This window comes from Brachyistius frenatus, unplaced genomic scaffold, assembly GCF_029030835.1.
Source record: "Brachyistius frenatus isolate BFR_SWC_R1_liver_20210118 unplaced genomic scaffold, ASM2903083v1 Contig_170, whole genome shotgun sequence".
In the NCBI taxonomy this organism is placed as follows: Eukaryota; Metazoa; Chordata; class Actinopteri; family Embiotocidae; genus Brachyistius; species Brachyistius frenatus.
In genome coordinates this window covers 512,501-537,315 of record NW_027210769.1, presented here as the reverse complement: position 1 = coordinate 537,315, position 24,815 = coordinate 512,501, and the positions used below count along the sequence as shown (strand labels likewise).

At 41.6% G+C, this 24,815-nt stretch overlaps 2 protein-coding genes across 2 annotated transcripts in view; both read right to left on the bottom strand.

The window, feature by feature from the left end:
• Positions 1-1,021: 1,021 nt before the first annotated feature.
• On the bottom strand, positions 1,022-7,919 carry LOC138631964 (cyclic nucleotide-gated channel cone photoreceptor subunit alpha-like). The gene is made up of 7 exons (XM_069717188.1): positions 7,849-7,919; positions 6,090-6,137; positions 5,672-5,842; positions 4,443-4,544; positions 4,246-4,352; positions 1,467-3,527; positions 1,022-1,393 (listed from the first exon to the last, which is right to left on the bottom strand). The coding sequence occupies exons 1-6, from the start codon at positions 7,911-7,913 to the stop codon at positions 2,170-2,172; spliced, it is 1,851 nt and encodes a 616-aa protein (XP_069573289.1). The 5' UTR covers positions 7,914-7,919; the 3' UTR covers positions 1,022-1,393; positions 1,467-2,169.
• Positions 7,920-18,154: 10,235 nt separating this feature from the next.
• The window catches only part of atp1b1b (ATPase Na+/K+ transporting subunit beta 1b), an 8,309-nt gene continuing 1,648 nt past the window's right edge, over positions 18,155-24,815 (bottom strand). Inside the window, exons 2-6 of the mRNA XM_069717185.1 lie at positions 24,165-24,293; positions 21,673-21,828; positions 21,122-21,306; positions 20,009-20,092; positions 18,155-19,904 (exon numbers count right to left, since the gene is read on the bottom strand). Of these exons, the coding sequence (XP_069573286.1) occupies positions 19,644-19,904; positions 20,009-20,092; positions 21,122-21,306; positions 21,673-21,828; positions 24,165-24,293 (815 nt within the window). The 3' untranslated portion in view covers positions 18,155-19,643. The remainder of the gene's footprint in view (positions 19,905-20,008; positions 20,093-21,121; positions 21,307-21,672; positions 21,829-24,164; positions 24,294-24,815) is intronic.

The window sequence follows — 24,815 nt, the reverse complement described above, 5'->3', positions numbered from 1 at the left end:
CTAAGAAGACAGTTGCTAATCAGTTTAACGGCGCTAGAAACCATTAATTAAAAATTAAGATTTAAAAGCTAAAAATAACAATATGGCAGCAAATAAAAAATGCAGCTGAAGTTCATAAATCAAATGGAAATTTTGAACGGAAGATGGAGGAATTAACTCCCGGTATTTAATAAAAAATTACGGAAACGCTAAAGTCATTAGCATCCTCCTGTAGATTTTGTGTAATTATCAGAGTCTTTAAAACTGACATAAAAGCATTTATTATGAATATTTGGAAATGATTTATGTCTTGTAAACAGAAGCAACAACTACAACAAGTTTCTTGTCTGCTTTGCTGCAACTTCAAAAAATAATCTCTTTAAAAGGAAACTTTACTTCTGATTATAGCGTTGCCTTGAAAACCATGAAAGATATAATAAATGAAAATGATGAAAATACATTATATGAAAACAGTGGTATGACGTGTTTTTGTTGGATTGCTTTAAATATACAATAATCCTTATTATTTATATGGATATTAATTTAAAGGACTTCAGATTTCTCACCTATTTTAATTCATTTAAAATTATATTTCCTAAAATAAATTATGTAAAAGTTTTGTGTTGGTATTACATAAACAGCTGTCATGGAACAGAAAATAACACGGTAAATTATGTAAATCTGACCAACTTACCAAAAGTTTTCAGTACCAGAAACCTTTTGTGATAAACGGTAGGGACATAATTTATCACAATATATGTATTATATAGAAGAGTCTTTGAGTCAAACTCCCAGAAAAAAAAAATCATCTTTAGCAGAAGTAAAACTTTAAATGATTCATTTAACTGACGTGCAGTCGTGTGTAGTGTTAGGCACGAAAGATGTTTAGATGTTTATCCTTCACTCAATACCTTAAACTTCTGCACATTACTGTACGTATGAAACGGATGTAAACATTTCTTAAATTTTTTTTTTTTTTTAAAGTGCTGGATGAACATGTTCGACTCAGAAAAGATGTGTAAAGTCCAAAAATCAGGATGCTTTCAAAGCCTTTATTGTGACTTGAGGAAATAAAGTTACCACGTTAAACGTCATTATTCTTTGACAGAAGTGATGTGAATGAGCGTTTTATGTTATATTATAAATAATAGGTCATATCATAATTTTTTTTTTTTTTTTTTTAACTCAGTATGTCCAAAGATGGAAAACTTTCACCAGGTCCCATCCAACTGTAGAGATATTAGTATGCTCTCTATGTCCAGGAAAATACCCGAAAAAGTCATTTTTAATCAAATATCACATTTGTTTAAGCAGAAATTGCCGTCTTACAAAAAACAACTATTCTTATTGTGCTTAAACGGTGAGCGCTAGCTGGGTTGAAGACCAGCAGTCATGGAGTATTTTTCTGATCGCACTTTTCTTTGGTTCACTTTTTCTCAGAATTAAAAAAAAAAAAGATTTACCATGTGTTGTTAAACGTTAGATACATATGCACATGATTCAGCTTTGTTCTACGCTTCACCAACGTTAGCTTCATGCCGTCACTAAATTAATGAACAAATTGGTAATGAACATAGCAAAAACAAATTACACGATACACATAAACAATATTTAACCGACGGTACTTAAATTACTGCTGTTCTTGGAACCCTTGTTGTTATAATATTTACATATTTATATGTTACGATGTTAAATATTCACATTTGGTCTATTTTTATATTTCTTGTGTTGTTTTCGATTCTACGAGAAACGACAAAAATAGTAGCCCGACTATTTGCTCACAACTTCAGTTTTCTTCAGTGTGATTATAGTCTGGAAACGCGGCTCAAGTTAAAGTTGGATCGGCCGCTCTGAATGTACGATTATGTTTTTTTTTATACACGTAGTTGCAGCAGCGGTTTACCGATTCGTTAAAGTTGCTGCAATAGTTACGAAAATAACCCGAGGTCTACGCCCGGTAAACCATTCCCTCTGGAGAGTCGCCGGACCCGTATACTCACGCAGGAATCTAACATCTCTGAACAAAGAATACAGAAACACAATCAACTTTCAAGGCAATAATTATGATTTTTATCGTGTGTGATAACGATGAGCGGAGACGCCATCCAGCTGCTGGTCTTTGAGGAGGACAAACGGTCCTACAATCCCGAGGCAGAGGGCACTAAACCCGGTCGTAGCAGTCGCACTACTTCACTCTCCGTCGACTCTCAGGCTTCTGCACTGGTTTGATAGGTTAGTGAGCCGCTGCTTGATTTTCCGCTGCGAGGACTCGTACTGACCCGTCAGCTTTCGAAATTTGGCTGCCATGATGTCGTAACTGGCTTCGATTTGGTTGACTTTATTTTCCAGGTCCTTGGCGTCGACGGCGGCGACCAGCGACTCGTCTATGAGGTTATCTTTCATCAGGATGGCTCGCCCCTTCTCCTCCAGAGCGTATTTAGCTTCGGGATACTCGATGAGTGACTCCATCAGGTCGTCTTTGGACAGAGCGAATAGATCAGAGTAGCCCACGCTTCGGATGTTGGCCGTTCTTCGGTTTCCCGCCTTGCTGCCCTTGATTCCGAGAATGCTGATTTCCCCAAAATACGCGCCATCACTGAGGACCACAAATTGGGTAACTCCATCATCTGCGACCACCGCCAGCTTCCCTTCTTTGATGATGTACATTTCCCTGCCGATGTCGCCCTTCTTGCATATGTAGTCGCCGGGACTGAACACTTGAGCCTGAAGCTTCAGAACCAACTCGACGAGCAAACCCGCTTCACAGTCTTGGAAGATGCGCACTTTGCTCAGCGTTTCCAAATGCACGTTGATGGCTATCTCTGCCTTTAGCTTGTCCGGCAAATTCTTCAGCACCTGCTTCTCATCGCAGGTCTTCTCCTCCGTCCACAGGTAGTCGAACCACTTCACCACCCGGATCTCCAGGTCTTTGGTCACCTTACGAAACTGCATGTACTGCTTGATGGAGTCGATCTTCGCCTGGAACTCCACACGGGCGGCGCTCATGTTGGAGATCATGGCGCCGACGTTTCCCACGATCGTAGCGAAGATCAGGACCCCGGTGAGGAAGTCAATGACCACAAAGAAGTATTCAACGTCTCGGACCGGCGGTGGCGTCTCACCGATCGTGGTCAAGGTCAGAGTGGACCAGTACAAGCAGTAGACGTACTGCCTGGCCAAGCGAGCGAACTCCCGGTCTTTCAAGCTGGGGTACACCCAAGTGTCCGAGCCGAAGCCGAGCGTCTTGGAGATTGCGAAGTAAAGGCAGGCGTTCCAGTGAATGATGATGAGGATGTAAAGTACGAGGTTGCCGATTCGGAAGATGTTCGGGAAATTGGTTCGCGTTTCGGTCCGGTCAAATAATTCGAAGAGGCGGGGCAACTTGAAGAGACGGTTGAACCTCCACTCGGCGTTGTCGATTCCAATTTTGATGAACACGATGTCGGTGGGAATCATCGATATGACGTCCATTTGGAACTGGCGGGTCTTCATGTACCTTTCTTTCAGGGCCTTTTGATCCTTCACGAGCAGTCCTTGTTCCAGAAAACCTGTTGACACATTAGCGCACGGTGAACATGATCACATATAACCACTCCCTCCAGGAAATCACGATATTGTGAAACCCCGCAATATTTGTGGAAGTTTGCAATTTTTAAAAATTCCTGCTATTTTTCCACAAAAAATGTCATCATCAGAATCTGTGCAGAAAGTACTAACGACATAAATAACTCCTCATTTAGTCAGAAAGTCTCTGCTCCTGTTTTCATCACCAAATAAAACTTCACTGGAGGAAACAGGAACAAGAGGGGAAACAGGAAGTGACGGGATTTTTGGGAAATGTGGCCTTCAAAATAAACATTTCAAATTAAATGCTTACTATCAAAGGAAGAGATTACATGTTAAAAAAAAAAAAGAAGTCACGTCCAGTTGTCAGAGACATCTCTTTGTTTGTTTCATCCAGCAGGTCTATGTGTTGAATGAACATGAATTAAACAGCATCTAAAGCTCTTATTTTGACAGCTGATGTCGTCCTTGTTTCTATATTCCAGTCACAGACCGTCTGTTCTGGAAACATACGCAGCTTTTAGGAGGTTTTTCGGTAACTTTCAACAGCTTTTTTTTTTTTTTTTCAATAAATCAATTTGAATGAATAAATCAAAATTTTTTTTTTTTTAACTCACTTAAAACTGCCAATTACATCAAAATTTTTGAAAAATCAAAATTTTTGATCGCTACAATCACAAAGAAACAGTTGGTGTGACTGACCTGTCCTGGCTCTCACAAAGGTGTCGAGGTAGTAGAGGGCGTCGGAGAGGTAGTCCAAAACCATCCACATCGTCACGTTCTTGGTCTGCAGTTCGTTAAAGCAAGACCTACGTGGAAGCACAACCACAACAAAGAGATGGTTGAAACATCGATAACATAAAAAGAGGAAGAGAACAGGAGATGCCATGAGTGCCCACCTGGACACGAGGATCATCAGGTTGTAGAACACTGGGATGGATATGATGGACAGCCAGTAGTAGTACGTATCCGTGGCCGGGTCCAGGATCCACACCTCCTTTCTGAATGAGGAAAAGATGTTTTCAATCAGAAACACTCACATAAGTAAACAACTGATAAAAGACTGTCTCCAGCTTTATTATTCGATCAGGTGCATCTCAGTTATCTGAACAAGTATTTGAGGGATGAATAGTTATACTCTTGCTTTTAATGTTGCTACAGCTTGTGCTTCGACCACCGTTCACACTTTGGTGAAATTTGGTCCTGTATATGTTTGTCGAGTCGAGTTGTGATACATTTAAATGTTTTCCCCCCTCCTTTCAAAATGAGGTTTTTACATAAGTTCAATAAGAAAAATCTGTAACTTTGCGTCACGGTTTAATACCACCAGAATTGATCCTGCTCTGCTATCTTGTCCTTCAATTCCACATTCCCATGTTATAGGTTTTTTTCTTCATGTTATAGAAGTTTTTTCTTCCTGTTAAAAGGGAGGTTTTTCTTAATGTTTAGGAGATTTTTCTTCCTTTTAAAAGGAATTTTTCTCTTTATATTATAGGTTTTTTTTTTCATATTATTGGAGTTTTTTCTTCATATTATCGGAGGTTCTTCTTCCTGTTAAAAGACAGTTTTTTTCTTCATGTTATAGGAGTTTTTTCTTCATGTTATAGTTTTTTCTTCATGTTATAGAAGTTCTTTCTTCCTGTTAAAAGGACGTTTTTCTTTATGATATAGGAGGTTTTTCTTCCTGTTAAAAAGGAGTTTTTTTCTTCATGTTAAAAGGACGTTTTTCTTTATGATATAGGAGGTTTTTCTTCACGTTAAAAGACAGTTTTTTTCTTCACCTTGTGGGATTTGTTGGGTTCCTGTCTTCTTTAAATGTCTTGTGATTAGGCGCTACATAAAAAAATAATAATAATCCGCATACTTGACTCCACTACCTCCAGGGCCATCGCCAAAATATATAGCTACTTTAATACATTGTTTTCCATTCCTAATGATCTCCTGTTATTAAACTGATGGTCATACTGTATATTTGGTCATGTCAGACCTCATTCCTACCTTTTTATCAGCCATAAGTGATGGCTTTGCAAACACTTCCGTGGATAAACTGTGTTCAAAGTGGAGATTCATCAGGCATAAGATTATAATTATTCTCATATGTTGCAGCCAAGGAATAGTATGTACTTACGGTTCTTCCTTTTTCTCGTCTTTTTTGTCGTCTTTCTTCTCATCCTTCTTCTCATCTTTCTTCTCATCCTTCTTCTCATCTTTCTTCTCATCCTTCTTCTCATCTTTCTTTTCATCTTTCTTCTCATCCTTCTTCTCATCCTTCTTCTCATCCTTCTTCTCGTCCTTCTTCCTGTAAATATTAATTAAAAAAGAGGAAGATTGCAACAACTTAATATTCCACTTTCAAATAATCGAGAAAAGGCTTGAAGTCTGAATGCTAATTAGAAATAAATCAATCTGATTGACTGGGCAAGAAAAACATCGTTCATGTAAAATAACTGCTTCTAATGTCTTTCTATAGTTCATAAATCTTGAGGAGCAGATGGTCCAGTATCTGTTTAATGAAGTGGTGTGAGAGGATCCTTGCATCATCGTACCCGTCGTTGTTGTTGCAGTTGTTCACGTTGTTTGCAGCCAGACCATCACTGGAAAAGAACAATCAATGTATAATCAGTTTTTCTTAATTTATGCTTCTGATAGGAACACATATACCACTACTACTATAATATATAGTGTTATAGAACCTGAACTGGCATAAACAGATATATTTGGTTTGTTATACATCAGTTACAAAAGATATTTTTATCACAAATTAAATGTATGTGGTTTGTGATGTAAATCTAATCGTAAAGCAGGCTTAGAAAAATGTCAAGTGAAACAGAGTGAAAATATTTATGTTTTAAATTCATCAACACTGTTAATGTTTCTGAATATTAAATGTGTATATTGATTTAGTATAATCAATACAGTATCATAATGTCCTTTCCTTGCTTCAGTGTGAAACCTTCATGTTCTTTAAAGTTAAGCTCAGTCATATTTAGCTCAATTTTATTTATATAGTCACAAATCACCACAAGTTATGAGGACATAACTTTACAACATTATACAGAGGAACCCAACAATTCAACAATTTAACAATTCCCACATGATGGTTTGGGAGGAAAAAACTCCCTTTTAACAGGAAGAAACCTCCAACAGTAGGAAGGAAAAACTCTCTTTTAACACGAAGAAAAACCTCCAACAGAAGGAAGGAAAAACTCTCTTTAACAGGAAGAAAAAAACTCTCTTTAACAGGAAGAAAAACCTCCAACAGAAGGAAGGAAAAACTCTTTTAACACAAAGAAAAACCTCCAACACGAGGAATGAAAAACTCTCTTTAACAGGAAGAAAAACCTCCAGCAGAAGGAAGGAAAAACTCTCTTTAACAGGAAGAAAAACCTCCAACAGAAGGAAGGAAAAACACTCTCTAACAGGAAGAAAAACCTCCAACAGAAGGAAGGAAAAACTCTCTTTAACAGGAAGAAAAACCTCCAACAGAAGGAAGGAAAAACACTCTCTAACAGGAAGAAAAACCTCCAACAGAAGGAAGGAAAAAACTCTCTTTAACAGAAAGAAAAACCTCCAACAGAAGGAAGGAAAAACTCTCTTTAACAGGAAGAAAAACCTCCAACAGAAGGAAGGAAAAACTCTATTTAACAGGAAGAAAAACCTCCAACAGAAGGAAGGAAAAACTCTCTTTAACAGGAAGAAAAACCTCCAACAGAAGGAAGGAAAACCTCTCTTTAGCAGGAAGAAAAACCTCCCACAGAAGGAAGGAAAAACTCTCTTTAACAGGAAGGAAAAACCTCCAACAGAAGGAAGGGAAAAACTCTCTTTAACAGGAAGAAAAACCTCCCACAGAAGGAAGGAAAAACTCTCTTTAACAGGATAAAAAACCTCCGACAGAAGGAAGGAAAAACTACCTCTAACAGGAAGAAAAACCTCCAACAGAAGGAAGGAAAAACTCTCTTTAACAGGAAGAAAAACCTCCAACAGAAGGAAGGAAAAACTCTCTTTAACAGGAAGAAAAACCTCCAACAGAAGGAAGGAAAAACTCTCTTTAGCAGGAAGAAAAACCTCCCACAGAAGGAAGGAAAAACTCTCTTTAACAGGAAGAAAAACCTCCGGCAGAAGGAAGGAAAAACTCTCTTTAACAGGAAGAAAAACCTCCAACAGAAGGAAGGAAAAACTCTCTTTAACAGGAAGAAAAACCTCCAACAGAAGGAAGGAAAAACTCTTTTAACAGGAAGAAAAACCTTATTATCCTCGAGTCATTCACTACTTTAAGTGATTTGTGGTTGCAGGTCCTCATCTCACCTGCTCCCCATGTTCCCGTCTGAGGACTCTGCAGGACCAACACTGCTCCTGCCAAAGGGCCTCATGTGGGACATCCTGGGAAGAGATCAACATGACAAGAGAAAATTCAACCATTTCAATATCACTTCTGTCATGATGTGGACCGTCTGCAGTGGTTGGAGACTTCTGCTGAAGTACGTTGTGGTTTCCGAGACGATGGAGAGACTCACCTAGACAGCAGTCCTACCCCCACTGAGGATGTCTGATGTTGGGTGTCCATCAGCCTGAGACGTGGACACAGAGACATTGAAGAGGACGGTTAGATGAGCTCTCTGTGGGTCCATGTCTCTTGGTTATAATACAGCAATGTGTTCAATCACTCAACATTCATAGTTTCCTGTCTGAGCTCTTCACAGTAAAGGTTCAGTACTTAGAATTTATGAGCATTTAATGGTAGACGTGGAATAAAATATCCATCCATCCATCATCCATCCATCCATCCATCCATCCATCATATCCAACCATCATCCATCCATCCATCCATCCATCCATCCATCCATCCATCCATCCATCCATCCATCCATCCATCCATCCATCCATCCATCTAACCATCATCCATCCAACCATCATCCATCCATCCATCCATCCATCCATCCATCCATCCATCCATCCAACCATCATCCATCCATCCATCCATCATATCCATCCATCCATCCATCCATCCATCCATCCATCCAACCATCATCCATCCATCCATCCATCCATCCATCCATCCATCCATCCATCCATCCGTCCATCCAACCATCATCCATCCATCCATCCAACCATCATCCATCCATCCAACCATCATCCATTCATCCATTCATCCATCCATCATCCATCCATCATATCCATCCAACCATCATCCATCCATCCATCCATCCATCCATCATCCATCCATCATCCATCCATCCATCCATCCAACCATCATCCATCCATCCAACCATCATCCATTCATCCATTCATCCATCCATCATCCATCCATCATATCCATCCAACCATCATCCATCCATCCATCCATCCATCCATCCATCCATCCATCATCCATCCATCCATCATCCATCCATCCATCCATCCAACCATCATCCATCCATCCATCCAACCATCATCCATTCATCCATTCATCCATCCATCATCCATCCATCATATCCATCCAACCATCATCCATCCATCCATCCATCCATCCATCCATCATCCATCATCCATCCATCCATCCATCCATCCATCATCCATCCATCCATCATCCATCCATCATCCATCCATCCATCCAACCATCCATCCATCCATCCATCCATCCATCATCCATCCATCCATCCATCCATCATCCATCCATCCATCCATCCATCCATCCATCCATCCATCCATCCATCCATCCATCCATCATCCATCCATCCATCATCCATCCATCCATCCATCCATCCATCATCCATCATCCATCCATCCATCCATCCATCCATCATCCATCCATCCATCATCCATCCATCATCCATCCATCCATCCATCCATCCATCCATCCATCCATCCATCCATCCATCCAACCATCATCCATTCATCCATTCATCCATCCATCATCCATCCATCATATCCATCCAACCATCATCCATCCATCCATCCATCCATCCATCCATCCATCCATCCATCCATCCATCCATCCATCCATCCAACCATCATCCATCCATCCATCCATCCATCCATCCATCCATCCATCCATCCATCCATCCATCCATCCATCCATCCATCCATCCATCATCCATCCATCCATCCATCCATCCATCCATCCATCCATCCATCCAAGTCTAAATGATCAGAAGATGGAAAAGTACACGGTGAGTCATGAATGTTCTCCAGGATGAAGTTTTGAACATGTTTCAGTGAATCATGAGAAGACTTCAGGGCTTCACCACACGATTCAAACCTCAACAGCCAAGAGGTGAAAACAACAAGGAAGCAGAAGAGTTGTGGAGCATTCAGACAGGCTACTTCTGATTCGTAATGCTGCTATATTAACACTTATTGATGTTTTCACTGCAGCGGTTTTTGGGCTGAACTGATTTATACGTCACTATTCAGCAAGAACAACAATAACAACCAAACAACTTCGAAAGGGAAGGAATATTTTCGACTGAATAATTTCCTTTAAAACCTCTAAACCTTGGTTGACATTAAAAGGGTCTTTCTATTTACGTCAACAGCGATCAATGTCATTGTTTATTAAGCTGAATGTTCTGAAGCACAAAAAGAAGAACAGAAAGTGTGTAACTGTCCTTTACTTACAGCCTGGACTCATTAAAAAGGTTAAAACCACTTTTTATTTGTATATTTTTTTTAAACTTGTACTGTGTCGACTCATGAGTCAAATGTTGAGCAGATTTTAAACAAGTGCCGTTGAGCAGCTCCTGTGTGTGTTTAGTCTCATTATCTCGGTACGTTTCCTCTTCAGCACTCTGAACTCAAATCCTTCTTACGTCAGCTAAAATTAGATTTCCAACCCAACGTGTCTCGTTAGGACTCTCGGCTGCTTTTCTTCTTGTAATCACGAACAATAATAATCACTATCTGCTGGGTGAGTTTACCTGGATGTGATGATGATGATGATGATGATGATGATGAAGTTAGGATGAGCCGTGAATAAATCCCATGTTTCACTGAGCTCTTCACCGTCTCTGGAGGAGTCTCTTCTGTCGAGACGCTCTGAACCACCAACCAGCAAGAGGAGGAGGAGGAGGAAGGGGAAGAGGAGGAGGAGGAGTTCGTGCTGTTTTTAAGTGCATTTTATTTATTGCAGCATATTCTTATTTTGTTTATATTTTAGACACATATGAACACTTATAATTTTATAAAAATGTAACTGCTGACGTGATAATTTAACTTTTAACCAGCAAAGCTTTGATTTTTATTGTATGAAAAGTTATTTTTTTACATAAAGTAGCAAAAGGAATAGAAATCATAGGCTGAAAAACATCTGAAACTGGAAACAACGCAACGTGTTTTCACGTGTTTTGAACTAATTTTGCACTTTTACACTTATTAACTGGCTTCACGATGTCACTACGACTTTTATTTCTTATTGTTAATTTGCAGTTTTGTTGTGGGAAACATTAACATCACAACCACAGTGGTGCTTTTCCATTTCTATTTCCTCCACAGATTACAATAACTGATGATTTCTGAGGTGGTGCAGCTGATTTGTTTTCTCACTCCCATTAAAGAAAGACACATCATTTCCATGAACATAAGAAGCAGCTTTCTTTTGGTCTGTGAGCAGGTAAACAGGACCGATGCTCCTCTTTATTTATATCCCTTCCAGTCGGTAGTAAATCCTTTTAGCGGTGAAGTAAAACGCTCCTCCTGCCGCCTCGGCTCTAATCTCAGCGCCGCCTCCTGAACTCGGAGCTCAGGGAGCTGAGAAAGTGAGCAGCTCATCAGTCAGAGGTGCAAACGCAGCAAGAGTCCTGCTGGTTTCCTCTGGAGTCCCATGTCAGCCAAAACCACCGGGAAGCTCCGCCTCCTCAGTGGGAATATAGAATTACAATTTAATTTCATATAATATTCAATATAAACTTGTTTTGACTTCTCATAGGTCTATTAAATGTGACCCATGTGGTGAAATCGTTACATAAGAGTGTCCCATGTGTTGCCATGGAAACGGAGATCGCACAAACAAAAAGTTGTGTATTTTGAGAGCAACTTGCCCGACAATATAAAAACATGCAGGTTGTATGTGGGTTTTTTTTTTAAACATCTCTTTATTAACTTTTATAGTAAGAGGAAAAACATAAACAACAACAATAAAACATAAGCAGTCTGCAAGCAGCAACACCAATACAATGACTTAAAAAAAATAAAGATTAAAATTAAATGATAATTAGAAAATAAAATGGAATAAATCAATTAATAAACAAACAAAAAGATAAAAAATAAAATGAAAAAAAAAATCTCCAAAAAGGAAGGGAGGAGGGGAGGGAGGTTGCCCTATAAGTATTTAGACATATATTATTATTTTTTGAACATCTCTTTATTAACTTTTATAATAAGAGGAACAACATAAACAACAACAATAAAACATACGCAGTCTGAACATCTGCAAGTAGCAACACCAATACAATGAATAATTTTTTTTTAAGAAAGGATAAAAATTAAATAATAATTAGAAAATAAAATGGAATAAATTAATTAATAAATAAAAATAAATAAAAAATAAATTGAAAAATACAAATAAAATGATGACACTCGACAACCTTCTCGTGTTAAATTGCTTCAGTTTAGTTCCGAGAAAAAGGTTTGGAAGATTTATAAACACAAAACAACAATCTTTACATTTAAAATCGATGTTATCTAAATAAAAAAATATCTGGTTTTATGTTCCTGCGACTTCAGGAGACGTTTTAAAAGTGCTTGTAACAGTCGGTATGTTTTGTGTCGCTCTCCTGCAGTGCCGAGCGTCACCAGCAGGGGGCACTTCTCATCGAGCTGGTGTCAGCAAATGTCCTAAAATTTCTGGGGCGTTTTTCTTAAATTATCATTTTCAAAAACTTTATTTACAAATTAAAAAAGCACATTTTAATAACAGTGGAAAGACGAGACGGCTCGAGGAAGAGAACAAACATGAAAAAACACGAATAAACGAAAAGGCAAAGAACAAAATAAACAAGTCAAATTGATCACTTGAGTTTTCACAGCTTTGGAGTTTTTATAGTATTTTAAGGAGTCCAGACTGGATTTTAAACTCTAAATCTTCCATAAGTCTCCAGTTCACGAGTTGTGACGTATTTGCCGAGGTCACAAGAATTTAAAACACCTGTGCAGGTGTTCACAGCTGACTGACGCATGTTTAATGGACCTTACAGGCAAGAAGTAACAACTTAACAAGGAAATATTCAAACTTTATACATAATTGCAAACTCTATTCTTTATATGTGGAATTGTTTGCTTCCCAGTGAACAAATCTGACTTAAAAATATAAAAAATACCAATTTAACAACTTGAAAACGGCAACCTCCTCAAACAATAATCACGTACTCCAACTGTTTTCTCTCTATTCATTCACACCAACTGTTTCAACAGGAAACACATCAGTTAAAATGTGTGAACGAGTCGAGCCAGACATCAATCAGATTAGCGTCGGTAAATGAGATTAGAGTTAATCTGTTGAGGCCTGTTGGGGAGCAGAGAGAAGAAGAAGAAGAAGAAGAAGTGACGGCTTGTTGTCGTGGAGTGAAATCTGTAAAGTCAGCAAATATAGAGTAAAAAAAAAAATTCTTTCTACTCAACGTAATCACTGTCCATTAGTTGGCTGGATATGATGAGGTGTCTGAGGATTTTTCACATAGTTTTGAGGTCTACGGGACAGAATTAAGGTAAATGATATTAATTAATGCACTCATATGGCTCCATTACATCCCATCAACTTCATCTCTCTCCCAGAGTTTCTGCTTATTGTCTGTTGCCTCCATTCAGTTTCTATGTTTTCTTCTGCAGATATTCGTGGAGCTGCAGGTCTCTGATCTGTGATCACCGGCGCCACCAACAGGTCAGCGTTTTCTATGCTGTTCTTTTCTCTCTCTGCTCTCCTCTCACCGGTAGACGGCTACCCACCTCTGACTCTGGTTCTGTTGGAGGTTTCTTCCTGTTAAAGAGAGTTTTTCCTTCCTTCTGTTGGAGGATTTTCTTCCTGTTAAAGAGAGTTTTTCCTTCCTTCTGTTGGAGGTTTTTCTTCCTGTTAAAGAGAGTTTTTCCTTCCTTCTGTTGGAGGTTTTTCTTCCTGTTAAAGAGAGTTTTTCCTTCCTTCTGTTGGAGGTTTTTCTTCCTGTTAAAGAGAGTTTTTCCTTCCTTCTGTTGGAGGTTTCTTCCTGTTAAAAGATAGTTTTTCCTTCCACCCTCTAATGTGAATAGTTCAATTGTTGTGTTCTTCTGTATAATGTTGTAAAGTTCTATTGTAAGGACTTTACTATGTTAAGTGCCCTGAAATAACTTATATACATACAATTTAATTGAATCAAATTTAATAACTTGGTGAATGAACATAACACACACAATACAAATGGATTCAATGTTCAGTTACTCTTTTTAAATAATAAAGATGAGCCCAGGCATGACTCATCAGGGATGTGTTGGAGTCGTCTCCAGGCTGCAACACTCGTTTCACGCCACGGCAGGTCGTCCGTAGATAATCAGCGGTCCCGTGTGGATTCATAATTGCTGGATTCAGCGTGTCGTCGCCTCTCCCAGGTCGCTCTGCTCGCGGAGTGACATCATTATCACAATTCAGAAACATATCAGAAAGTCTACGATGGTGTGCACAGACGCGGTGAGCGGTCTGTAAACTGTTGGTTCGCTCTCGGTAGGCCGAAGTGTGACATCACTGTTGTCGTGAACTCCCAGAACTGCTGATGTCTCAACAAGCTGCTGACAGCCGGCACGATCACACTCAGCAATTAAATTCATTACAGCCTCGGTGGCCAGGAGCACCGCCTCCTGCTGCCTCCTGCATCATCCACCCCTCGTTCCTCCACCTCCACCACGTTTTTGTAAGCGTGAAACTTACACGCTTTTTGGGATCATGTGACCAAAGGTCCCGGAGGTGACGACGTTTTCCTTTGAGTTGTTTTTGTTTGACGTTTTGTTTTGTTCTTTCACTGGTTTTTCAAACTCCTTCTCTGTGAAGTGGTTCGTGTTACATGTTACAGCTGATGCAGCACTGCTGCCCTCTTGTGTTCAGAAGGTGTAAAAATAGATCTATGAATGACATCTCGAGGAAACAGCTGTGTGGTTAGTGAGCAGAAAGGTATGAATATATAAATAAATATGTCACAATGTTTATATGTAAATGAGAGATCATATAAAACCTGCTGTGAGTTTTTTTCTCTGTATGTGACATTGACATCAGAGTGTGCTCCAGATGGACAGATAGGAAGCCCCACCCATTTTTCTGCCAACCACAACAGCACGTGTGTATCACATGACAAGGTATAATGGTAGAGACGTCCTTGTGATGCTGACAGTAAGGAGGAGATAGAGTCCCGGCCTCCATCTCATCAGACGGTGACCTTCTCAGTCCTGAACATGTGAATTTAAATGACTAAAACCCGTCACATGTTTATGATTAAGTACGTAACGCTTTAGCACTTTTAATTAGTGCATTAGTATTCTCCTCGTAAAATAGACACGCCAGTCCACTACAACAAAGCGTGAAATAGACACGCCTGTCCACTACAGCAAAGCGTGAAATAGACACGCCTGTACACTGCAACAAAGCATGAAATAGGTGCGCTGGTCCACTGCAGCAAAGCATAAAATAGACACGCCAATCCACTGCAGCAAAGCGTAAAATAGACACGCCGATCCACTGCAACACACGTGAAATAGACACGCCAGTCCACTACAGCAAAGCGTAAAATAGACACGCCCGTCCACTGCAGCACACGTGAAATAGACACGCCCGTCCACTGCAGCAAAGCGTGAAATAGACATGCCCGTCCACTGCAAACGCGCCTGTCCACTACAGCAAAGTGTGAAACAGACGCACCGGTTCACTGCAGCAAAGCGTGAAATTGACATGCAGGTCCACTGCAGCAAAGCGTGAAATTGACATGCAGGTCCACTGCAGCAAAGTGTGAAATAGACATGCCACTGCAGCAAACAGTGAAATGGACACGCCCGTCCACTACAGCAAAGCGTAAAATAGACACGCCCGTCCACTACAGCAAAGCGTAAAATAGACACGCCCGTCCACTGCAGCAAAGCGTGAAATAGACATGCCCGTCCACTGCAACAAAGCATGAAATAGACGCGCCTGTCCACTACAGCAAAGTGTGAAACAGACGCACCGGTTCACTGCAGCAAAGCGTGAAATAGACATGCAGATCCACTGCAGCAAAGCGTGAAATAGACATGCAGATCCACTGCAGCAAACAGTGAAATAGACGCGCCCGTCCACTGCAGCAAAGCGTGAAATTGACATGCAGGTCCACTGCAGCAAAGTGTGAAATAGACATGCCACTGCAGCAAACAGTGAAATGGACACGCCCGTCCATGGCAGCAAAGCGTGACAGTAACAGGTTTTGTAAGCGTGAAACTTACACACACATACATGTCCTGTGACATGTCAGGGGATCATGTGACCAAGGACCATTTTTTTGCAGTATTAGCAGGCAGGAGGGATGTAACTGTCACGCCTAGAGGGGCCAAAGCATGGCTATTTCACATTTTGCCGTGATAAGATGCCACTTACTTACTGCCAGAATCAGATGTCTACAAAACGAGTTCCCAGATCGGAAGTCTCTCACTGAACACACACACATCACACTGTAACCTGGTGAAGAATATAATAACGTGTGAACGATGTTTTCCCATCAAGAGGCTTCATAATCTGTCCCCGTCACCATCTGATGAGATGGAGGCCGGGCAGGGACTCGATCTCCTCCTGACACTGCCAGCATCACAAGGACATCTCTCCTCATTACACCTTATCATGTGACACACACACATGCTGTTGCGGTTGGCCGGCAGGAAAGTGGGCGGGGCTTCCTATCTGTCACTCTGTCACCTGGGAGGACTCATTGTTCAGTCACTGTCACATACAAAGACAAAATCACAATAGTGACATTTTTATTTCATATTTATTGCTTTCTGTTCATTTGACATTGTTTAACCACAGCTGGAGATGGAAGTCTTTCACTAAATATGTTATTACACCTTCTGAACACAAGAGGGCAGCTGTGCTGCATCAGCTATAACAACTGGAGGTTTCTGCAAGTTTTTTCCTGGGAATTGTTGAATTGTTGGGTTTCTCTGTTTATCGCTATAAAAATAAAATTTTACTGAATTGAATTGAAAACAAAAAGTAAAATGAAATGTAAAAATAGGAAGCGATGAGACCTCAGAGGTTGATGTTGCAGTTCGATAATCAATGTTGTAACTCCCCATTTTAAAATGCGAGTCTCAAATTCATCTAATTCTTCACTGGGATGAAATTACAGTGTCACTTGTGTAAAACCTTTGATTTTAAAGCATGTGAGGCATTTGTTGATTTTATTGACTTCATCTAACGCACAAAGAAAGAACTCACCTTCCAATTTTTATCTTTGATAGTTTAATTAGAAATGTAAGTGATGTAATAAGAGAATGAACAGACACTCTGCTGCTTCCAGGCAACTTAACGCTTAAAGCTGCTCTCTGCTGCCTGAAACAACATCTCTGTGTCGGCCACCTCGCCGAGCCGTCCTCCTATAATTACAGAGAAGTGTGTCGGCACCCGATCCTGCAGTCGGCACGGTAACAGAAATCGTCCAGTCACTCTGCTCCTCCTCCTCCTCCGGAGCCCAACAACAGTTCATCCATTCATTCGTTCGTCTCCGGGAGCCAAATGGGAAAAAAGAGGGTGAGGGGTCAGAGGTCACGCAGACAGAGAGAGAGGAAGGACTGGATATTCATAACCGAGTTTCGCATATTTGCTTCTTTATGTGTGCAGCTTTTAAAATTACAGTGTTGTTTAAACATTTCATAACAATTTTCCTACACTTTGTCCTGAAATATTCAAATCCCCGGTGTCCTATTGGATAAGTGCAACATGTTCAGAGTATTTATAACTTTTATTTCAATTCACATTTTTAAACGCACAGTTGTTTTTACAAAGATCTGGCTGCTTCTTTAGATAAAATGCTAATTATCCAGATCAGTGACTCTGTGGGTTTTAAGCTGTGAAGTGAAACCCACCGAGTGGTCACATGGTCAATCTGAGGCACCACGACATGATTCATAAGACTGGAAAGAAAGAAGAAGAAAAAAAAAAGAGGAAGCGAGTAATGTTTTTGTATTTCTGGCATTTCTAGAAATCAGAGCTTTTATTGCGAAATGCTGGAAAGTTTGACCACTTTAAACCTGATTATCTTTACTCATGGATGTCTATTAGAGCTTAATACAATACATTCAGTTGAGTCAAAGCTTTTCAATGTTTATGGTTCATATTTAAAATCTAATATATTTTTGTTTTTAAATCACCCCTCATTAATTTATTCACTGCAAAAAAAATCTGATGTTTTCAGTGTCACATGACTTTTAAATTTGATCCATTGCAGAGTTGTTAGCAGTTTTACACACTATTTAATTATTCTAATGCAGGAATGTTTGTCAGATTAGATGGTGGACAGTTTGTCACGTATATAAAGCAGTTTAAAGTACACAGGATGGGGTTTCAAACAGATAACCTGCAGGAAAAAAGGCCTAAAACCAACATAATGTTGATTTTTTTTTAAAATGTCACAAAATAAAAGACAAAGCGACACAAGAGAAATGTCCATTATGATTTTATTTATTCCTCTGATTAAATGACAGGTGGATAAACTGATGAAAAGTTGACTGATGTTCATTTTTCAAGTTGAGTGTTTTTCATTAACATGAGACTTATGGAATATTAAAGCCAACATCATTATTAGTCTAAAGCCACAGAGCTTGGCAAGAAATTGTATTCTTTTATTTTGAAATGCATGAACACATGTTCATCGTAGAGGTTAAACTACTTGCTCATCCTACACCTAAACGACATCCATGGCCAAAACACAAATTCAGAGTTCACCACTGAAATGCTGCAAAAGGCAAGACACTGACTTTAGCACTTAACATGATGACGTCCTAAAAACGAGTACCGCATCGCTTCTGATAAACTCTCCAACTTTGGTATTGCATTTATACATTACAATATTCTGCAAAGAAAACAAAATGTACAACTGCATAAATAGAAAATTCTTTCACCATGTTTAAGGGTCCAAACATTCAGAGTGACACCACAACGCTGTGAGAAAATCCAGCAAAACAAAAAAAAAGAAGAAGAAAGGAATCTCAAAAACTTGCGTTAGCACCGTCGCTCCCTACAGCAGGCCAAGGTGTCTAACAGGCTGGACACACAACTCTACATTCAAGGCAGAAATCAGAAGTAAAAGGCAATGAAAGTAATAAAGTCATAAAACCCCGTCGCACATTAAAGCGATTGAACAAAAAACAACAACAAAAAAAAAGGAAAATAAAGTCTCCCATGATCAGATGTAAAAAGACAAATAAGAAGAGGAAAGAAGTTTCCCGTGGAGTGCAGCCTTTTCCTTACAGATCAGAAGAGTGAGCTATATCATTAATGAGTGTGCGAGTTCACGTCTCTCTCTCTCTCTCTCTCTCTCTCTCACACACACACACACACACACACACACACACACACACACACACACTACAACTGCTAAAAGCTTGAGAAGATGAGGAATCAGCGTGGGTTGGTTTTTATCATGTTTTTTTTTTTTTTTTTTTGTGGAAGGACCAGCTTCTGGGACTACTTCCGAAAAACTACCTACTGCGACCACACGAGGCAGCGATGAGCAGAGGGGGGGGGGATGAGGCGGTGGGAGGGGGAGGGGGGGCACAAACACGTCTGGTGGGATTACAGTCGTGGATGATCGATGTCCCATGGCTTGTGGAAAAGTCTCGTTTTACAGCAGAATAAATAGATTTCTTACTATTTTGCTACTTTTCCTCTAAATGTACACGCTAAGATGGAAGTATAGAAGCTAAACGGTGAAAGCAGAAAGATTACACGTCGGTCCCCGAACTGGTTGCTTTTTTCCTTTCAGTTATTCATTCAAGACTAGTATTGACTGACTTAACCGCTACAGTCCACCCCCCCTCCCCCACCCGTCCCGTCCCGTATCATCTACGTTACATTTGGAAGGGGGCGGCGGCGGTCGGGGCGGGGGTGGGGGTGGGGGGGGGGGGTCGCCTACAGGTCACGGCGGCGGTCATAAACTGATGATGTGCAGCTTGATGTCGAAGCGTCCCTGGTAGCGGTCCTTGTCGCTGTAGCCGATGTTCTCGCCGTACACTTTGCACTCGATGCGCAGTTCAGTGTTCAGCGTGAGGTTGGTGAACTGCAGCGCCACCAGCGGCTGCAGGTACTGCGGGTGCAGCAGCCGGCCGTAGTACGGGTAGTACTGCAGCGGGAAGCCGTTGCCGATGCCGAAGTACTTGATCTCTCCGATTTTGTCGGCGTCCTCCTCCCTCTGGAAAAAGAAAAAGGAAAAAAGGAACGGAGACAAAAGAAGGCAGTGAGAGGAGAATTTGGACGAGGACAACGTTCGGCGAACTAGACGGAGGTGGAGCGTACCTTGTTGGTGCAGAAAATGGGGATCACGCTGGGCTGCACCTTAGGTTGAGCCTCCTCAGGGATACTTTCGTTGTTGCTTGGAGGCTGAACGGAAAACAAACGTTAGAGCTCCAAAAGACTTCAGTTAAAATCCACACTTTGATTTACAGGAACTCCATTTTCTACTTGGTAAGAACTTGTGGTCCGTCTCGACCAATCAGCAACCGGCAGTGACCTCACCCATTGGTTTGTGAACGGCCGTTATGAAAAGTTTGGAGCAGGAAGTGACCATATTTGGACGAGCTGGGGGAGGAGCCAGATGCGGATCTGACCGATCTGATCGGAAACCTGACGATACTACGTCCCGCCCACCGATAGCTGTAACCTGACTGCACCGCAGGCCTGTCAATCAAACAGACACGCCCCCAAAAACAGGTCTTCTTGAATCTTCTTTTCTAATGAATGAGGGATTATTTAGAAGGAGTGACTTTAAAGAATTAGAAGACGTTCATTGACTGAGAACTTCTTTAGAGAAGTTGAAAGGGAGTCTATGGATACTTTTTGGAGCCAACCTCTAGTGGCAGTCTGTGGTATTGCAGTTTAATTGCACTTCCGAATAGGCCTAATTACATGAAATGGTCCTGACGCCTCCCACACAGGAGCGATGGGGCACGGATTTCAAATAGTCCTTTTAATCTTCAAAATCGATTCGTACATGCAACTCTTATTTCCCCTGTTTTTACCGGTGCCTGGTTGTAATGTGTTACTCACACCAGAAGGTGGCGGTAGTGCGCCTTAAAAGCTGCCTGCCTGGGGGCGAATATTCAAATAAGAAAAAAATCAAATAGTTCAAGAGAAATTCAAAGAGTAGTTGTGCTGGACATGGCCGTCCATCCCGTCCCTCGACCGGAGACCTGATCTGCCTTCGGCTGTCGGTCACATGATCTTCGCCTCGCGTCGCTGCAGCCGTCCGCCAAGTGGACGCTACATCGCCGCCCCCCCGACATTAGAGCTACGGTGTCCGGTAACGCGTCGATGGAAACGGGCTCGGAAGGACTCTTAACTCCTCAAAGCCAATTTTTGTCTCCGAAGAAATCCCGACCCGATCGTTTGAAGAAAAAAAAAAAAAATTACCTTTGGATGGAAGTTGACGATCCGGTTGAGCTTCACGATCAAACAGGGCTTTCCGTCTTTGAAGCCGTAGTCGTCGCCGTCGAGGCCGGAGCAGGGTCCCAGCAGGGCCCGGGAGAAGCGGCAGGCCTTCCTGATGCCCACGTCGCTCTCCAGGTTGCCGCGGTCCTTGTATTTGGCCGGTTCCTCTGAAGGGTTGAAACTCGGGTTAGAGAAGGTGCGGAAGTCCGACCTGGAAGCTTCTCTTAACACTTGGCCGTTAAAGAAGGCTACGAGTTCCTCTCTTTGCAACACATCACATCCTGTCTTATCAGGGCCAGGTAGGAGCCGGCCGAGGTGTTTGCGGTGTTGCAGGGATTTAAAGGTTTACCCAGAGCAAAGAAAAGAAATCTTTCACCTTTTCAACCCAGTTTGCTGAGAATACCAAAGTTCAGCATCTAGAAATATTCACATCGGATGTTTACGGGTTCGTTTCCCTCCATACGGCTCAATCACCAAATTTCTCTCGGCACATTTGTAGAAGCGCCTGTTCGGCCGGAGACAGAAACTCTTACCTCCACAGTCCTCGTACTTCATCTGGTCGCGCTGCTTGTCTTCGTCGTACTTGGCCAGGAACTCCTTCAGGGCTTTGGTGTACGGCAGGTAGGTCTCCATGTCGTTGAGGTTGAAGGACACTTCAGCCTTTTCCGAGCGGGGGGTGTGTGAAAGACCTGCGAGGACGATAACGTCATCATCAGTGGCACAAAAAAACCTTAAAGACTGTCCAGCACATACTAAACTCTTCTTGTCCCGCCCACCGATAGCTGTAACCTGACTGCACCCCAGGCCTGTCAATCAAACAGACACGCCCCCAAAAACAGGTCTTCTTGAATCTTCTTTCTAATGAATGAGGGATTATTTTCAGATGGACCTCCAGAAAACTAAGAAGAAGGAGTGACTTTAGCTAACAACACCGAGATAACTGATGGACACATTTTATTCACTTTGGATTTGATGAGAGAAGTTGAATGGGAGTCTATGGAGCCGGAGGCTTTTTGGAGCCGACCTCTAGTGGCACTCGCTGGTATTGCAGCTGAACACACTTCTGGATCAGAACCATTTTACATCCAGTCTGTGGGTCTGACGAGGTGATTTTTGATTTAAACGTCTCGTGTTACCCTGAATTTGTGAGAAACTTATATTTTTGCCAACTTTTGCAGATTCAGACCATTTGATGAACGTCTAATGTCTCAGATTGTGTTTCTTAACTTCCGTCTTTCTGCCAAGACGGGCTGAACACAGTCTGCAGTGTTTGACTCGGATGAAACTGATCTCTTGACTCGGCACATTGGAACTGCTCATCCGGCTCGTTTTAACATCCCCAAGACACAAGACTCCAAAGTCCAGTCAGCTGATCCCAGATCGGGTCGTCGACAGTCGGTTTTCCATGCGAGAGAACAGCGTGTCACACGGCGGCTGCGGTCACTCGTCCTCGTCCCGATGAAGCCCGGCCGGCGCTCCCCGCCGTGGAAACCGTGTCCACGGGGGTCCGTGAGGAGCACACGTATGACGTGTTCATTCCCAAAACAACACGGAGCCGTTTTGAAAAGGCGGGACACTTCTACTGCTGCAGTCGTCGTCAGATCTCTACAAATCTGTTTCTACATATTCCATAAGTGACCGTCCTCCATCCAGACTGGCAGGTTGTTGCTTCTCGACTATTTGTGATCTTTTGTGTGCTGCAGGTGCTGTACCAACAGGATCCGTTGAGAGGAAGTCAACCTCAGCTGAAACCTTTGAGCAACGTGTTTGAGATCACACGCCCAGCCGGGAACACGGCCTCTGATTGGTTGCCGTGTTGTCATAGTTATTCCATTCATCAGCTTTTTAGACCTTTTTTTTTTTTAGAAATAAACGAATTTTTTTGGTTAAAACTTGAACTACTTTCCTGAGACGAGAGCGGTTTCTCTACGTTATTCTCTCCAGGAGATGATTTCATATTTAAATACGGCCAAAATCACAGCACGACCGTCGTCTGTGAATCGTCGTGGTTATGAAGATGCAGAAGGAAGTGATTACATTTCTGTCACTACTTCATACTAATCCCAACAGAAACGGTAAAATATGGAAATGAGAAATGAGCTCTGTTGGGAATTTGGCTGAAACCCACAGAGAAACCGACTAAGTCTTTATTTTTCAACCGTGGTACAAAAAAAAAAAAAAAAAAAAAGCCCTAAATGTGACTATGAATTAGTATTGTTTAAGTTAAATACATATATTTTGAATTTATGAGAAATGGTCTAAAATATTTATGTTCAGATGTATTTATTAATCCCTTAAAATTAAAATCCATCCATGTTTCTACCGTAGCCCAGAAGGGACAAACCAAACCACTCTGCAGTGACTGTTCACTAAAAGAAAAAACCTGCTCCTTTAAATACGATAACCGGAGTCGGCATCACTTCTGAGGCTCAAAGTTCCTGGTTGACCTTGAATGCAGCAGCTGAGAAAACTCTTCTCACCGAAGCCGTTCTGAGGATTTTACACTGCAGTGACGTCACTGAGGGAGACAGTCCACCATGCAACACTTCAGGATGAATCTGGAATCACCTTGACTGTACTTGAATGCATCATCCAGACTCTTTTAAAGAAAATGAATACATCCGAGCATCGATTAAAAAGTTCAGAGGCTGTTCCTGTTGCGCGTGAACAGTGAGCAGCACCGCGACGTGCACCGAGCATCGGGAAGCTAAAACATTCCCCAGTGTGTATTCCGAGTTTCATCTTTCGATCATCATCTGAAACCAAGTTTCACATCCAACAACCTTTGTGCAACCGTGAATTCGCCCCCCGGGTCAGACTGTCAACACTGAGCTCCATCTTCAGCTCTACCACCTGAACTGTGGCGCCATGGCAACACGACAACGCTCATATCAGGCTGCACGAGAATCATCTGAACTTTACAAAACCTCAGGATCTCATTCAGGGACGTTGTCACATGACCCCCATTTGGTTAACTTCACTAACTGGACTGTCGCCAGACAGGAAGTGGGAGGCGGTTCCTTACCAGGTGGCGCCACTCTGTCCTGCCAGGTGGGCTTGTAGTCGCTCAGGGTCAGCAGCAGCGCCTGGATGGTGCCGATGAAGATCCCGGCCAGGCAGCCATAGAAAATCACGTAGAACGAGATGATTTTGACTGTGGAGGGAAAAACAAATAAAAAAAACAAATAAATAAAAAGTGTCAGGACAGGAAGTGGGCGGAGAGCTGAGAGCGCAGACAGGAAATGGTTTCTGCTGGAAACTGTTCTTCATAGTGAAAATGACGTTGTTAGGAGTCGTTAAAGGGAACAAGACCGAAGTATTCATCTTTAACTGGTTAACTTTTAGGAGACACAATGACTGATCACAGTACGTCAATAAAAAAATTATTTTACGATCACGTTTCATCGCCCGGCGACATTAAAACGCAAGCAGTAAATGCTCGCTTTAATTTAAATGATTCAATATTCACAACTCCCTCAACCACCCTTGTACGTGCAGCGTAAAAATGGCACGATAAATAATTCAGTTAGGTTTGGCGGCCACCGAGGCGGAGCTGCAATCAGCTGGTGCAAAGGGTCAAAAGAACGCAGCGAAATGCAGAGAAAAGACCCCAAAAACAGCAGAAAGTCCCAAAAAATACAGTTCCTGTGTGATCTGACAGATTAGATCAACGTTC